This window comes from Ascaphus truei, chromosome 14 (genome assembly GCF_040206685.1).
Source record: "Ascaphus truei isolate aAscTru1 chromosome 14, aAscTru1.hap1, whole genome shotgun sequence".
Lineage (NCBI taxonomy): Eukaryota > Metazoa > Chordata > Amphibia > Anura > Ascaphidae > Ascaphus > Ascaphus truei.
The window spans coordinates 7,885,691-7,902,028 of NC_134496.1; the positions used below are offsets into that span (position 1 = coordinate 7,885,691).

At 45.1% G+C, this 16,338-nt stretch overlaps 1 protein-coding gene across 11 annotated transcripts in view; it reads left to right on the forward strand.

Annotated features, from left to right (window-relative positions):
• The window catches only part of AP1S3 (adaptor related protein complex 1 subunit sigma 3), a 146,836-nt gene that overhangs the window by 88,093 nt on the left and 42,405 nt on the right, over positions 1–16,338 (forward strand). For 2 of the 11 annotated variants that reach the window (XM_075569658.1, XM_075569660.1), the window contains exons 2-5: positions 6,207–6,327; positions 7,525–7,664; positions 8,806–8,883; positions 11,498–11,637. The exons of 8 other annotated variants lie outside the window; for them this stretch is intronic. In XM_075569658.1, the coding sequence (XP_075425773.1) occupies positions 8,854–8,883; positions 11,498–11,637 (170 nt within the window). In that variant the 5' untranslated portion in view covers positions 6,207–6,327; positions 7,525–7,664; positions 8,806–8,853. The remainder of the gene's footprint in view (positions 1–6,206; positions 6,328–7,524; positions 7,665–8,805; positions 8,884–11,497; positions 11,638–16,338) is intronic. One more of the 11 variants, XM_075569662.1, reaches the window with a different exon arrangement.

Consider the following 16,338-nt stretch of genomic DNA (forward strand, 5'->3'; position numbering starts at 1 on the left):
GGACGACGTGCCAGTTAGGCGGAAGGAGACGCGCACACACTTTTATGTGAAACGGATATATTTGGGGAGGGATTTAGGAGTCTGAGTGAGAAAATTTATATTTTGTCACAATGGAAAAATGGAAAAATTAACCATTTAAATATGCACAGATTTTATCCCACTTTTGGAAATTAGGGATGTTGCCTAAAAGTTTGAGAATGCATCAAGTGCCACCCATGGGCTTTAATGAAGCAGCATTTGTGGGCTAAAGGGGACAGCATTCTGTATAAAGGTATTTTGGACTCGATATAAATAATTGAAGCCAAAAACTAATATTAAGTAAATTGAGAATGGAAAAAACTTCAGCACAAACGTACAGAATGTGATATTCTGAGAGATATTACAGATGTTATCAAATCCCACAATGAATATATAGAAAATGTCTGTATAGAACGAGTCAAACAAGAATACGCCAATAAAACGTTTAAAGCTGCAGTTCAGTCTTTTTTTTAAATTTTATTTCTTTTTTTACTTCAATAGTTTCATGTGGGCAATCTCTAATTACCTAAAGAACTGTATAGCTGCAGGTCAATTCGTTCTCCATGTATTGATAGGCGAAATCTGGTGACATAATTAGTGAAGGGATCTGTTTTTCTTCTGCCACTGTGAATATTCATGAGCACTCCTGCACTGACATGTGCTAGAGGGAGGGCAGGGCTGACAAAGGGGTGTGCCAGGGCTTGTGACAGGACATGAAGGGGCAGTGCCTTAGCAAATGGCTGTTAAAATAGAATACAAGAAAATTGGTCTTTCAAAGTTTTTTTTTTAAAAACAGAAAATGCTAAAAGTATTTTTTCTTAATACAGAACTGATTTATTAAAAAACCCACACATGCAGGATATTGACTGAACTGCAGCTTTAATTGGGAGATACAGGGGCCACAATTCAGGTCATTTAGCTGAAAGAAGGGAAGCCGGTAGAGCAGGTCAGTCGGTCAGCCAGTAGAGCAGGTCAGCCGGTCAGCCAGTAGAGCAGGTCAGCCGGTCGAGCATATCAGCCGGTCAGCCAGTAGAGCAGGTCAGCTGGTCAGCCAGTAGAGCAGGTCAGCCGGTAGAGCAGGTCAGCCGGTCAGCCAGTAGAGCAGGTCAGCCGGTCAGCTCTGAGATCAGCATCACTTATATCTCCTAACCTTTGCCCCCTGCATGTAATGCTGCAGAACAGCCTACACTGCATATACTGTACATGAGATACTTAACCCTTTCTTTTCGCTCGACTCTAATCTGAATGATTTGTTAATTGGTTTGTAATTAGAGAGATATTTGTAGCAGAATCCCATGTATGTTCTTTTTACCTTTTTAGATACCGTTTTGTGTAATAAAAGATATGACAGATCTTGCACTTGTGTTTTGGCAGAAGTGTATATGTGACCCTATAAACCTTCTTCACACCCGGGCTTGGCAGCGTGACACTAGTGCAGCGTCCTGGGTAAGAATCACTGAGCTGTTAGCAATAGATACAACGGATAAAAAAGACACTACACATAGGTTTGATTAAAGAGAGTATTTTATTGAAATAATTAATCTCTTTGCTGGGAGGGGCCTGCAGCACATTGCAGAGCGATATAGTAACACGCATAGCAATGCACTGCAGGCCCCTCCGGCAGCAAAGGGGTGAAGACCAATGCAGGGTGTATAAAGATCTCACTGATAATTCATGCACAAAGGGCAGTTTGTTGCTGTGATCCAGAGGAAGGCGAAACATAACCCCTGCTGTGCAATGGGGGGAAAAAATTCCTTCCTGACCCCATAAAATGGCGATCGGGTGGTCCCTGGATCACTGCGCAGTGAGATCAGATGGAGCAGCACAGATCAGCGTTGTTATACACAGGGGCACACTCGGTATATAGAGATGCGGGTGATGGGGCCCTTGTGCCCATGTGTATAACTCACCTGCTCCCTCATCCCCCTGCATATCTATCCCATTCACCCCTTTTCCTCCCGCATACCTCGCAGGGCCGTCCGTCCATTAGGCGGTCGCCTAGCGCGCAGAGCTCCTAGGGGCGCATTAATAATCATTATTATTTTTTCCTCTTATTATTTCTAATTTATTTATCTTTTTTTTTTGAAAATTATTTTTATTTTTTTTATCCAGTATTTTGGCGCCCTTTTATTTTTATTTTGCGTCGCGCTGGGGTGCGGTCGCACCCCCTGCAGCCCCGATAGCTACGCCACTGTTTATTTTATTATTTTATTTATCTTATTATTTTTTATACAACTGGGGCACAAATTTTAAGTTTTGCCTCGGGCGCATGAAACCCGTGCTCCGGCCCTGCTCCTTGTTCTCTCTCACCCTCTCACGCCCAATATCCCTATCTCCCTCTAGTACCTGCCCCTCCCGCAGCCTTCCTGATCTTATCTGCGGTCCTGCAGTCAAACCAACTTCTCAGGGCCCCTAGAAAACCCCTGTATCTACGCCCTGGCTCCTCTGCTACCTGCTCCTGGCTTCTTCTCCGCCTAAAAAAGGTGAAGCAGCAGATCCGTCCACACCTCTCGTATTCTCCTTCGCCATGGCCCACCTCATCGCCAGACTTGACATCCGCTTCGTCGTCTGCCTCATCGGCCGCCTTGTAGCTCACCTCTTCGCACCACTTGACGCCCGCTTTGTCGTATGCCTCATCGTCCGCCTCGTAGCCCGCCTCGTCGTCTGGTGGCACAAAGGGCTCCACCTTCGTGCGTGTCCTGATCTGCAGGAGACATGAAGTGTTTGTAACCAGGGACAGTGATACTCTGTATCGCAAGAGCTCCTGTGCCACCTATACCCCCTCCCCAATACCACGTTATACCGCCCTCCACGGGGCAAATACCCGTTATACCCACCTCCCCAGGCCCAGTACCCAGTTATACACCCCTCCCCAGGCCCAATACTCTGTTATACACCCCTCCCAAGGCCCAGTACCCTGTTATACACCCCTCCCCAGGCCCAGTACCCTGTTATACACCCCTCCCCAGGCCCAGTACCCTGTTATAGACCCCTCCCCAGTACCCTGTTATACACCCCTCCCCAGGCCCAGTACCCTGTTATACACCCCTCCCCAGTACCCTGTTATACACCCCTCCCCAGGCCCAGTACCCTGTTATACACCCCTCCCCAGGCCCAGTACCCTGTTATACACCCCTCCCCAGGCCCAGTACCCTGTTATACACCCCTCCCCAGGCCCAGTACCCTGTTATACGCCCCTCCCCAGGCCCAGTACCCGTTATACCCACCTCACCAGGCCCAGTACCCGTTATACCCACCTCACCAGGCCCAGTACCCATTATATACCTCTCCCCAGAACTCCGTTATACGTCCCTCCCCAGGATCCTTTACACACACACTCCCCAGATGCAGGACCCCCTACGGTGGAGGTGTAATGTCACATGGGTAGTGGAAGGTTTCCCAGAGAAGGTGTCCATGTGTCACAGCTGTTTCATCACCTTGGGTGAGAAGTCTCCCTACTCTCTGCCTTTCCTTTCCCTCTCCTGTCAGTCTCTCTCTCCCCCTTTAATCTTATCTCTTTTATTTATCTCTGTCCCTCCTTATTTTTGTTTCTATGTATTTCTCTCCCCCCCCATGTAAGGCCTGGGACATAGAGGGTTCAGCCACGCTGAGCCGCGCTCCTGCTCTGCCTCGCCTGCTGAAAATGGTGTTTTTTTCTGTCCTTGCAGGCGAGGCAGTGAGCGCGCTCTGGGGGCGGGGTGGAGGCGGAGCCGAGGCAGAGCGGAGGCGTCTCAGGAGGCGGAGCGGGAAGCGGGGCTAGTCCCCGCTCCCATTGGATGGGAGCGGTCACGTGACCGTTTCTTCGCTTCCCCGAGCGGCAAATTTGAAACTTGCCTGTATCGGCAAAGTTTCTGAGCCTCTGCACGCATGAGCACGCATGAGCACGCATGCGGAGGGGGAAACTATAGCCGCGCTGATGACAGATGCAGGGGGTTTGTGCATCTGCTCAGCGCGGCTCAGCCCACCTCAGCGAGCTTTAACTTACTAATAGGCCCAGGCCTAATAGGGGCACAAACCTCAGATCTAAGTGTGTGGGGTTCTCTGAGTCTGGAGAGACCCCTAAATGTTCTCTCTTTGTTTGGGGAGACCCCTAAATATTCCCCAGTGTAGCTCGTTTCAAAATAACCCAGAAAAGTAGCCTTGAGCCCTCGGTGACCGGGCGCTATGACCAGAGGGACTAGGCTCTCCCTTACCTGTGAGTGTGGACTACGTCCCCCCTGGCCTTCCCCCCCCCCCCTCTGGCAGTGACGTGACACAGCCGGGGGAAGGGCCAGGGAGGTTACAATTAGACAGAGGCGCGGGGTCAGTCTACGCCCTGCCATGGGAGTCCCGCCCACCCTGCCCTTTATTGTGAATACTGGTAAATATGTTGGTTGTACGTGTTTAAAAGAAAAAAAATAATAAATAAACAATGAAAATGAATAACAGAAATAAAATAAAAGGTGGCTGGGAGTGGCGAGTGGGCGCGGCTCATTTACACGTGCGTTCCTGGGCCCATTCTCGCCAGACAGGCGGGGCCCGGCTAGGGGGGAGTTACGGGCCATTGGATCGGGTACCTTTGGCCTTTACACAATGAGCGAGCACTCTGGCAGGGGGTTGGCACTAATTAGGTTAATTGAAGTTTTACTAAAAAGCAGTGGCCGCCAGACCTCGTGTTTGTGGTTATTTATGTATTGGTTATGGTGGGGTTTGGGAAGCCAAGGGAAGGGGGGGAAGGAGAGGGGGTCTCACAGTCTCCAAGGTCAAGTTTCTATTTATCAAAAATACATTGAGTTACCTCTGGTTTCCAGGCATCTTCTGGGGGAGTTATCACAGAGACACAGAAACGTCGCTGAGTTTGGGTTAGTAACTCCCTTAACCTCTCAGCAGTTGAATTCCCCCTTGGCGCTAACACGTTAAAAACAAGCGTTGCTATTTCTTTGCATGAAGTTGCAGGTAATTGGAAGAGTTACACAGTGACAGCTATTTTATCACTCGAAACGGTCTTTTCGGTATTGTTCTCGGTCTTATTTCCAGCTTCACATCGGGTATCCATATCCATTCTTCGCCTCTGATCTGTATGCAGGACAATGCTTTAAAGCTGCAGTTCAGTCAATATCCTCCATGTGTGGTTTTTTTAATAAATCAGTTCTGTAGTGAGAAAAAATACTTTTAGCATTTTCTGTTTTTAAAAAAACAACTTTGAAAGACCAATTTTCTTGTATTCTATTTTAACAGCCATTTGCTAAGGCACTGCCCCTTCATGTCCTGTCACAAGCCCTGGCACACCCCTTTGTCAGCCCTGCCCTCCCTCTAGCACATGTCAATGCAGGAGTGCTCATGAATATTCATGAGCTTCCACTGAGAGACAGAAGCAGAAGAAAAACAGATCCCTTCACTAATTATGTCACCAAATTTCACCTATCAATACATGGAGAACGAATTGACCTGCAGCTATACAGTTCTTTAGGTAATTAGAGATTGCCCACATGAAACTATTGAAGTAAAAAAAAAAATAAAATAAAAAAAAGACTGAACTGCAGCTTTAATAGGGCCTCTTTGGACTTGAATATTTTGGTTATTGAGGAGGTGGGGGAACAACTTAGCCACACAAGGAAGGATATACTCAAAGTGGAAATCCTCATTGAACAGTCTAGCCCTGGTACGGACGTTGTACAATCATTGGATAGTCTTAAGACCAAGCTGGAAAAAAATTAAAAGTGATCTTATTCACTTTAAGAAGTTGAAATTCAAAAAAGTTGTTAATGACTATAAAGATGGAAGAGTATACCCGTGGCTGAAGCAAGACCCCAAACAACGCAAGAACCAAAGAGGGAGAGCACCTCAGGGAGTCCAAGAAGTCCACACCAGTGACTCTGAAGCCCATTCCTCAACAGAACGTCAGAGAGGCCAAAGTCCGGCCCCTTTTTTAGGCCAATCCAAGGACAAGGAGAAAGGAAAAGGAAAATTGGACGCGGGGGCCAGGGGAAAGGGAAGATCACCCTATCCCCTACGTACAACGGAGCAGAAATGAGTATGGACACCTTGGTTGTTAATCTGTCTGATTACACTCTTAATCAATGTGAAATGTCTGTTTTAGCGAGGGGGCCCTCATATGTACCTACTACATTGTTTAATGATTTTGATTTGGAGGTTGACCTATTTAAATTCGAACGTGTATTAAACCTTAAATCATTTTTTTCTAACAGGTCTACAGAATCGGTGCATTCCAATATCCAACCAGGGACAGGTAATCCTCCTATGAACAACAAGGGACAGTTAATTTGGCCACTGACCAGCAAGGGACAGATAATTCGGCTTCTTATCAAGGTACCAAAATGTGCAAGCTCAAATCCACTTTTGTCCCGCCATTTAAAAATCAATCAGTCAGCACATATATACAACTGGTTAAGGGGGACATTGCAAGGTACAAAAAAAACAAACATAGGGCTACATACAATATGTCTCTTCAGGAAAAGGAAGCATTAAAAATGTTGACTAATAATAATGAGATTATTATTAAGCGTGCGGACAAGGGGGGTGCCCTAGTAGTGCAGAATTACTCAGATTATAAGGCTGAAACCATCAGACAACTGAGTGACATTAACTGCTACATTAAATTGGATAGGGACCCTACCTTTAACTATGCGAGAGAAATTAAGGAAATTATCCAAATGGGGGTTAATAACCGGTGGATAACAGAGCCTGAATCTGAGTTTCTAACTATGTTGCATCCTAAATGCCCTATTTTCTTTTCCATTGCCCAAAAAAACAAAGAATTTAAACAATCCCCTGGGGCGGCCTATTATAGCTGCTATTAATTCATTAAATCAACCCCTTGCAAAATTTGTAGACACATTTCTACAACCTATAGCACAGACAGCCAACTCATACATCAAAGACACGTTTGATTTCCTTGACAAATTAAAAAACTCACCTGCTGATGGGACTAATCATATTCTGGTTAGTTTAGATGTGTCTAGCCTTTATACAATAATCCCCCATGTTGAAGGTCTTGAGATAATCAAAGTCACCCTCATTCGCCATTATAGTGATACTGTTCCAATTGAATACATTATGCTCATTTTACATTTCATTCTCTATAAAAATTATTTTAGATTTGAGAGTGATTTCTTCCTGCAGATTAAGGGGACAGCAATGGGCAGTAATATGGCCCCTGCTTACGCCAACATATACATGACACATTTCGAAGAGCAGTACATCTACAAATCAGACTTTTTAGTGCATATTAAAAGCTATTACAGATATATTGATGATGTTTTTCATATGGACAGGTACGGAGGATCAGCTGTTATCTTTTTTGAGTATCTTAATGGTCTCCATTCACCGGTCCTCCTCACTAATACATGGAGTACACAGCAACTCTCTTTTTTAGATGTCCTCATTACACAGACTAATGGGGAGTTACATACTGATCTTTTTAGAAAGGATACAGACAGAAATGCAATTTTAAGGGCAGATAGCCATCATCCTCCTTCTCTTATTGATGCATTACCTTTTTCACAGAAAGTCCAGGTCTGCAAAATCACGAGCAGGAAGGATCATATTGAACCAGCTATTGGAGAACTACGTGGTAGATTCCTGGCTAGGGGATATCTTCCTGCGTATATCCTCCTGCTGTGTTAGACCGGGCACTGGATAAAGAGGTAAGTGCTACCAAAAATAAGAAGGAGGACGGGCTTGTATTTACCACTATATACAGTCAAGCTGGTGGTTTTATTAAATCTACCATTCTTAAACACTGGCATATTCTGCAAAATGATGATATATTATCTGAAAGTTGCTGTGTACCACCAATGGTGGCATTCAAAAGAGGGAGAAATCTGGCGGATAACCTGATACATGCAGATAATGAGGGTAACTACAGAACTCCTCATTTTCTGGAGGGTGGCAGACCGGGTAACTTTAGATGCATGAGCTGCTCGGTCTGTAACAGTCTGACTACCGGTAGTCAATTCAGTCACCCCCAAAGCGGGAGGATCATAAAAATCAAAAATAGAATCACACGTAGATCTGAATATGTAGTGTACGTAATAAAGTGTCCATGTGGTCTTCTTTATGTGGGTAAGACCATAAGAATGTTAAAAACAAGGTTCATTGAACATAAAAGTGTAATTCGAAAAGGTACGGATCCCTCTATTCTTGTGCAACACTGTGTGGAACACAATCATAATGTTGCCTCTTTACGCATCATGGGTATTGAGACAGTAGCACCTAGACAAGGCACTCCAGATAGGGAGACTTTCTTATTGAGACGTGAAGCATTCTGGATACATGCTTTAAATACCAGCAACGGTATGGGTCTTAATGAGCAACAGAATTTAAAATGCTTCCTTAATAGAAGGTAATTTTTGTCTTTCTACAGGCATATTTGATCTTGCACCATCCATGGACTCTGCACTTACCAATTGGGAAGATTATCCTTTTTGTGTGTTTTTTTTCCCTTCTTTTTTTCCCCTCCCTCCCTCCCCCTTCCCTTCCCTCCCCCTTCCCTTCCCTCCCTCCTCCCCTCCCCCTTCCCTTCCCTCCCTCCCCCTTCCCCATCCTCCCTTCCCCTCCCCCCCCCCTGGTTGTGTGTACCCATTTCTGACCTAGGTATACACACTAGTATATTCTAAATACTGATGTACTGCATATTCTTATGTGGAATTTCACTGTAACTTTGCAGGATTATACTGATGTCATCAGCAGTATACAGTCACATGTTTTTAATAGTATATTGCTGTATTAGTTTTGTGCACATATGCTTTATTAATATTTTGGTGTGTGGTTTATTTACACTTTCAGGGTGATTTATAGGAGTGTCTAACTCCTCACTGCTCTGACACTGATCCCATGGCGACGGATACATCTTTGTCCAGCCCTGTAAGTACAGTCTTGATTGGTGCACGCCCGCCTCCCCTTACCCCCCCCGACTGCCGGGTCACGCTGACGTCATCATGGGGGAGTGTTCAGTCTGGGGAGAGGTGTGGCTGTGGCTGCAGTCCTCCAAGACAGCTCTATGCTGTATTTCCAGGGATTTAGACCTAGACGTCTGACGTCACTAGGGGGCGCCATATGGTAGCTCTGACGTTATCAGGTGGGCGTCAACATCCTGGTTATGTGGCAGAGCGGGGAGGGGTGAGTATCAGGGGGGTGGTATATATTGTGACTGTTTCTTGTGTTTGTAGCCTTCACCTTGACTGCCGAAACGTTGGACTTTATGGCATATTAAACCTCCTTTGAGTAAGACCGTGTGCCTACTTCTTCTTCTTTGTCCGGCTACAGGAAGGGTCAGGAGACCAGGAGGACAGAGGCAGGAGAACCCCATCTGGCTCCGGCCTTGCCTGTCCCTACGAATACAAACATACAACCCCTCACTGAATAACATAGCCCTAATCCCATGTAATAATCCTGGGTGTAAACAAAATAATGGTTTTATGAATATTGTAATGGTTTATTAGGGACCTAGGAGGTGGCCAGTGGGGCTGTTATGTGTATTTTTGTTTATTGTGGGTAGCGGGGGTGGGTGAACGGGGTATTGGCCCCAAGGATGGGTGTTTAGGCCTACCGGATGGGGGGGTAGCAGGAGGGGTTAACCCCTTCATTACCTTAGCGGTATTAACCGCTAAGTTAAAGAAGAGGTTAAGTCATCCCGCAACCCCCTGGCAAGGCCTAAACACCCACCCAGGGCCAAATACCACCTTCACCCACCCCCGCTACCCGCAATAAGCCTGGCACGGGTATATAACCCCTTCATTGCCTTGGCGGTAATGAAGTTGCCTGTAAATGCATTTTTTATGCATCAGATTCATGCCGGGGGTCACTGGTGCTGATATTAATGGATATCAGCTCTGGGACACATGCATTTTATTTTCATCGCAGCTTCACCCCACCTTCTTGCCAACTTTTGTGGCTGGACAATTTGGAGAAGAAACAGCCATTTTAAAGTGGCGATCAGCCGCAATAAGCTGATCAGGGCTTATAGAATTGAGCGTGTTTGAAAAACTGGCGATCAGTGCCGAAAAGTGGCTTATCACCGCGCGTCTGCCGATTTTATTTATTTATTTTCCGGCAAAAAAAACCCGGTTATTTTTGCTTTAATCGCCAGCTACTCTGGGCTTACTGAATCGCTGTAGGCGATTACTGCATGAGGGCCTAATGGAGGATTTGTTCCTGTAAAGTACACCTAGTTTGGCATAGGATTTGGATGTCAGGGTATCAATGTGCAACCCAAATGTTAAATGGGAGTTGAACTATATGCCCAGATATTTCAAACCAGTAACAGGGGCTAGGATGGTATTAGAGTTGTTTTTTATCTGAAGCTCTGTCATTGGCAGCTTTAGCAATTTAGCTCTGGTCCCAAATACCATTGTTACAGTCTTGTCAGTGTTTAAAATCAGTTTGTTTTAAGAAATCCAGTTTCAAGTCTCAAAAAATCAGATTGAAGTACGTGTTCAAGGTCAGAGAGGCGAGGGCTGCGTGCATATAGGATAAGATCTAAGGCCTCTCACAATAACCCGTTAGGAATATTAATTCCTCATCTATCCGACATAAGTATAAATATGCTCTACCAAGACCCCTAATACAGAGTTACCCACCTTATACGGGAGCAGCTGCCAGACGAGTATAGTAAATGTATCTTATTTCTTTTGCCACTGGAGGGTAGCGTGGAGTTACACGGAGTGGCGCCCGTAAGGACGACGTGCCAGTTAGGCGGAAGGAGAAGCGCACACACTTTTATGTGAAACGGATATATTTGGGGAGGGATTTAGGAGTCTGAGTAACAAAATTAACCATTTCAATATGCACAGATTTAATCCCACTTTTGGAAATTAGGGATGTTGCCTAAAAGTTTGAGAATGCATAAAGTGCCACCCATGGGCTTTAATGAAGCAGCATTTGTGGGCTAAAGGGAACAGCATTCTGTATAAAGGTATTTTGGGCTCGATATAAATAATTGATGCCAAAAACTAATATTAAGTAAATTGAGAATGGAAAAATATTCAGCACAAACGTACAGAATGTGATGTTCTGAGAGATATTACAGATGTTATCAAATCCCACAATGAATATATAGAAAATGTCTGTATAGAACGAGTCAAACAAGAATATGCCAATAAAACGTTTCATTGGGAGATACAGGGGCCACAATTCGGGTCATTTAGCTGAAAGAATAGAAGCCGGTCAGCCGGTAGAGCAGGTCAGCCGGTCAGCCGGTCAGCCAGTCAGCCAGTAGAGCAGTTCAGCCGGTAGAGCAGGTCAGCCGGTCAGCCAGTAGAGCAGGTCAGCCGGTCAGCTCTGAGATCAGCATTACTTATATCTCCTAAACGTTGCCCCCTGCATGTAATGCTGCAGGACAGCCTACACTGCATATACTGTACATGAGATACTTAACCCTTTCTTTCGCTCGACTCTAATCTGAATGATTTGCTAATTGGTTTGTAATTAGAGAGATATTTGTAGCAGAATCCCATGTATGTTCTTTTTACCTTTTTAGATACCGTTTTGTGTAATAAAAGATATGACAGATCAGAGGGGCTTCCTGTTTGCACTCGTGTTTTGGCAGAAGTGTATATGTGACCCTATAAACCTTCTTCACACCCGGCTTGGCAGCGTGACACTAGTGCAGCGTCCTGGGTAAGAATCACTGAGCTGTTAGCAATAGATACAACGAATAGAAAAGACACTACACATAGGTTTGATTAAAGAGAGTATTTTATTGAAATAATTAATCTCTTTGCTGGGAGGGGCCTGCAGCACATTGCAGAGCGATATAGTAACACGCAGAGCAATGCACTGCAGGCCCCTCCGGCAGCAAAGGGGTGAAGACCAATGCAGGGTGTATAAAGATCTCACTGATAATTCATGCACAAAGGACAGTTTGTTGCTGTGATCCAGAGGAAGGCGAAACATAACCCCTGCTGTGCAATGGGGGAAAAAAATTCCTTCCTGACCCCATTAAATGGCGATCGGATGGTCCCTGGATCACTGCGCAGTGAGATCAGATGGAGCAGCACAGATCAGCATTGTTATACACAGGGGCACACTCAGTATATAGAGATGCGGGTGATGGGGCCCTTGTGCCCCTGTGTATAACTCACCTGCTCCCCCATCCCCCTGCATATCTATCCCATTCACCCCTTTTCCTCCCGCATACCTCGCAGGGCCAGCCGGCCATTAGGCGGTCGCCTAGCGCGCAGAGCTCCTAGGGGCGCATTAAAAATCATTATTATTTTTTCCTCTTATTATTTTATTTATTTATCTTTTTTTTAAAATTATTATTCTTTTTTTTATCCAGTATTGTGGCGCCCTTTTATTTTTATTTTGCGTCGCGCTGGGGTGCGGTCGCACCCCCTGCAGCCCCGATAGCTACGCCACTGTTTATTTTATTATTTTATTTATCTTATTATTTTTTATACAACTGGGGCACAAATTTTAAGTTTCGCCTCTGGCGCATGAAACCCGTGCTCCGGCCCTGCTCCTTGTTCTCTCTCACCCTCTCACGCCCAATATCCCTATCTCCCTCTAGTACCTGCCCCTCCCGCAGCCTTCCTGATCTTATCTGCCTCTCCTGCGGTCAAACCAACTTCTCAGGGCCCCTAGAATACCCCTGGATCTACGCCCTGGCTCCTCTGCTACCTGCTCCTGGCTTCTTCTCCGCCTAAAAAAGGTGAAGCAGCAGATCTGTCCGCACCTCTCGTATTCTCCTACCTGCTCCCGGGGTCTTCTCCTCCGCCTAAAAAAGGTGAAGCAGCAGATCCGGCCACACCTGTCGTATGCTCCTTGGTCATCGTACACCACGTCTGCGTCATCGGCCGCCTTGTAGCCCACCTCATTGTTCCACTTGACGCCCGCTTTGTCGTATGCCTCGTCGTCCGCCTCGTAGCCCGCCTCGTCGTCTGGTGGCACAAAGGGCACCACCTTCGTGCGTGTCCTGATCTGCAGGAGACATGAAGTGTTTGTAACCAGGGACAGTGATACTCTGTATCGCAAGAGCTCCTGTGCCACTTATACCCCATCCCCAATACCACGTTATACCGCCCTCCACAGGGCAAATACCCGTTATACCAACCTCACCAGGCCCAGTACCCAGTTATACAACCCTCCCAAGGCCCAGTACCCTGTTATACGCCCCTCCCCAGGCCCAGTACTCGTTATACCCACCTCACCAGGCCCAGTACCCGTTATACCCACCTCACCAGGCCCAGTACCCATTATATACCCCTCCCCAGAAGGTCATGTTTCTATTTATCAAAAATACATTGAGTTACCTCTGGTTTTCAGGCATGTCCTGGGGGAGTTATCACAGAGACACAGAAACGTCGCTCTGCATGAAGTTGCAGGTAATTGGAAGAGTTACACAGTGACGGCTATTTCATCACTCACCTTCTTCCCCCGAAACGGTCTTTTCTGTCTTATTTCCGGCTTCACATCGGATATCCATATCCATTCTTGGCCTCTGATCTGTATGCAATACAATGCTTTAAGACAGGGTTGCACAACCTTTTCCCCCTGCTCCCCCCTCCACCTTCCCCACCTTGTCTCCGACGTTCTGATGTAACAACGTCATGTGATATCACGTTGCTATGGCAATGCCACATCATGTGACGCCACGTTGCTGTCGCCAGAAGCCGCCGGAGACAAGGAAAGGGAACTTACAGAGGCCTTGCGCGCGATCTCCGTCATTTAATTTAAATGCTGTGGGGAAGAGCGAGGGGCCACTGTAAGCGCCGAGCCCCTCCTCCCAAGAAAATGTCGTGCCCCTCGATTTGCGCACCCCTGCTTTAAGAGATATTCTGGGACCCTCCAACTCCTCCATCGGACCCTTCCTCATATTGACTGACCTTGCAGTGCTCTGCACTGACTTGCACTGACCTGCTATGGTGCCTCTCAAAATACCATGCTAACTCATTCTGAACATACATGTGTCCTTTCTACATGTTACTCAGCTTGTATGGGCCACAGACAGCTTTCCCGGGGTCCAGGACTAGTTTCCACCGGAGACACTCACCCATGGGTCGGCGACTTTGCGAGAACCCACCCCCCCCAACCTGTTTTCTCTTGCACTGCCATAGACAACAACATTTCGGCCTGCTGGTCTTTCTCAGGTAAAGTGGCTAAACCCACTAAATCCAGCAAAGAAAGGCCAGCAGCCGAAACATTGTAGTCTGTGGCACAATAAATTATCTTTTTTTATTCAAATCCGTGTGCCCTTTCCCATCAATCATATTGTATCCATTGGACGAAATGCCGGTCTTCCCTGAGACTAAGGGGCACCGGTAAAAGTATCACTACTTATTGTTTTTTTTTGGTGTGCAGCAAATCCCCATCATTTTTGCGTTCTCTTGCTCTGCCCCAATCTGACACACCACCTTGCTCTCTCACCCCCCTCTTAGACTCCCCCGTCACCCTTTCCTTCCTCAAAGGTTGTCCTTTAATCAGATCTTACCCAAATTGTCTCCATCTCCCTTGGAAATGTTCTGTCTTTAAGCTGTGCGGCTCCTCTTGATCCGAACTTTCTTAGCTGACCCCTTTAGGTTTTGGCTCCGAGGGTCTAAAAAATAAGCGACTCCGAAAAGATGTGAAATATGCGCACGGGTCCTAATGGGGCACTGAGGGGGAGACTTAAATACTAGTAAATATAATCTACTGTGCTAACAAATATAATCTATTAACTAACAAATATAACTTATTAAACTAAGAAATATAATTTATTAAACTAACAAATATAACTTATTAAACTAAGAAATATAACTTATTAAACTAAGAAATATAATTTATTAAACTAAGAAATATAACTTATTAAACTAAGAAATATAATTTATTAAACTAAGAAATATAACTTATTAAACTAAGAAATATAACTTATTAAACTTAGAAATATAATCTATTAAACTAAATAAATATCTATTACACTAAATAAATATCTATTCAACTAAATAAATATAATCTATTTAAAAACAATACAATAAAAAGCTGGAGAAATGATACGTCAACCAAGCCACAGATGTGATGCCAATGAGCGTTGAACTCCTTGCAGATCCACCGTCAGCTGGTTGTGGCAGAAAGTGGTGACATACAGTAGAACAGAGTGGTTGAGCTGTAACCACGGCAGTCAGGTCAGAAATCAACACAATATTTTTTGAAATTTAGAATGAGAATGTTCTGTATGTCACATTCTGGGCTCAGACTCTGAGCCCTGTCACATGTTAGCAGCTTGTGATAATAGAAAGTATCCATATACTGGGATGTGATAAGAAACATGAAGGTCATTTTATACTGGGTCCCATAACCTGCTTTATATGAAGTATCATTTTACACTAATTAGTAGAGATGTTACATTTTGAAAAATAGCACTTCTGGCGACATTGTTCATTTTCTCTACAAATGATAAATGAAAAAGTTGGATAAAACGTTATATGTGTGTGTGCGCGCGCAATATATATATATATAGAGGTATCAGTACCGTGTTAGCCGAGCTTCAATAATCAAAAAATAAATAGATGATACCGTTCTGTGGCTAACGAAATGCTTTTATTTGTGCGAGCTTTCGAGATACACTGATCTCTTCTTCTGGCGATGTTACAATGAATGAAGCAAGCAAAAGGTATACTTAAAAACAGTGTCTCTTGGAATGTTATCTGTGCTGGTCCTTCCCCCGGTGTGGATGTGTTTTATGCCTAGAGGTGTCAAAAGGTTCCTGAAAGCAAGTGATGAAAGAGTGTGTATGTGTATCAGTGTGAATGAAAATTAATGGAGAGCCCACAGTATATACAGTGCTTTACAAAAGGTGTGTGTGGAGTGGGAGTGGATATAAATGGTGTGGGTGGGTGTGGAAATGTGAGAGTTTGTAGCACAACTAAAAGTGTGTGTGGATACTTTGTGGTCCCTATTGGTGTATAGGGATGGAAAAACAGTATTTGTATGTGTAAGAGACAGCTGTGTGTGCATACATATAGCACAGTATGTTAAATTACGCCGCGGGGTCATGTGACGTCACCCTCGTCAAATGCCGCTGCAGGTCACGTGACGCCGCATCAAGGTAAGGGGGGGGGGGGGGGGGGGCGCGCGAGCACCAGCAGAGGAAGGCAGGGGTGCAAGCTGCAAAAGTTTGTGCTCCCCTGGTATAACCAATAAATAATATAGCTGATATAGCAATTTGGTTGTGGCTAGAGAGAGATTATAATGGCAGTGAGAATTAGTGGTCAGAATTAATAACAGTGCAATTACTAAAAAGTAGCTGTAATAAAATAATAATAAACACTATGCCTAAACACAATAAAAGTCCAGAAACCTAGCTCTAATAGCTATGTTATAACTCAATCATAAAAGGATCCA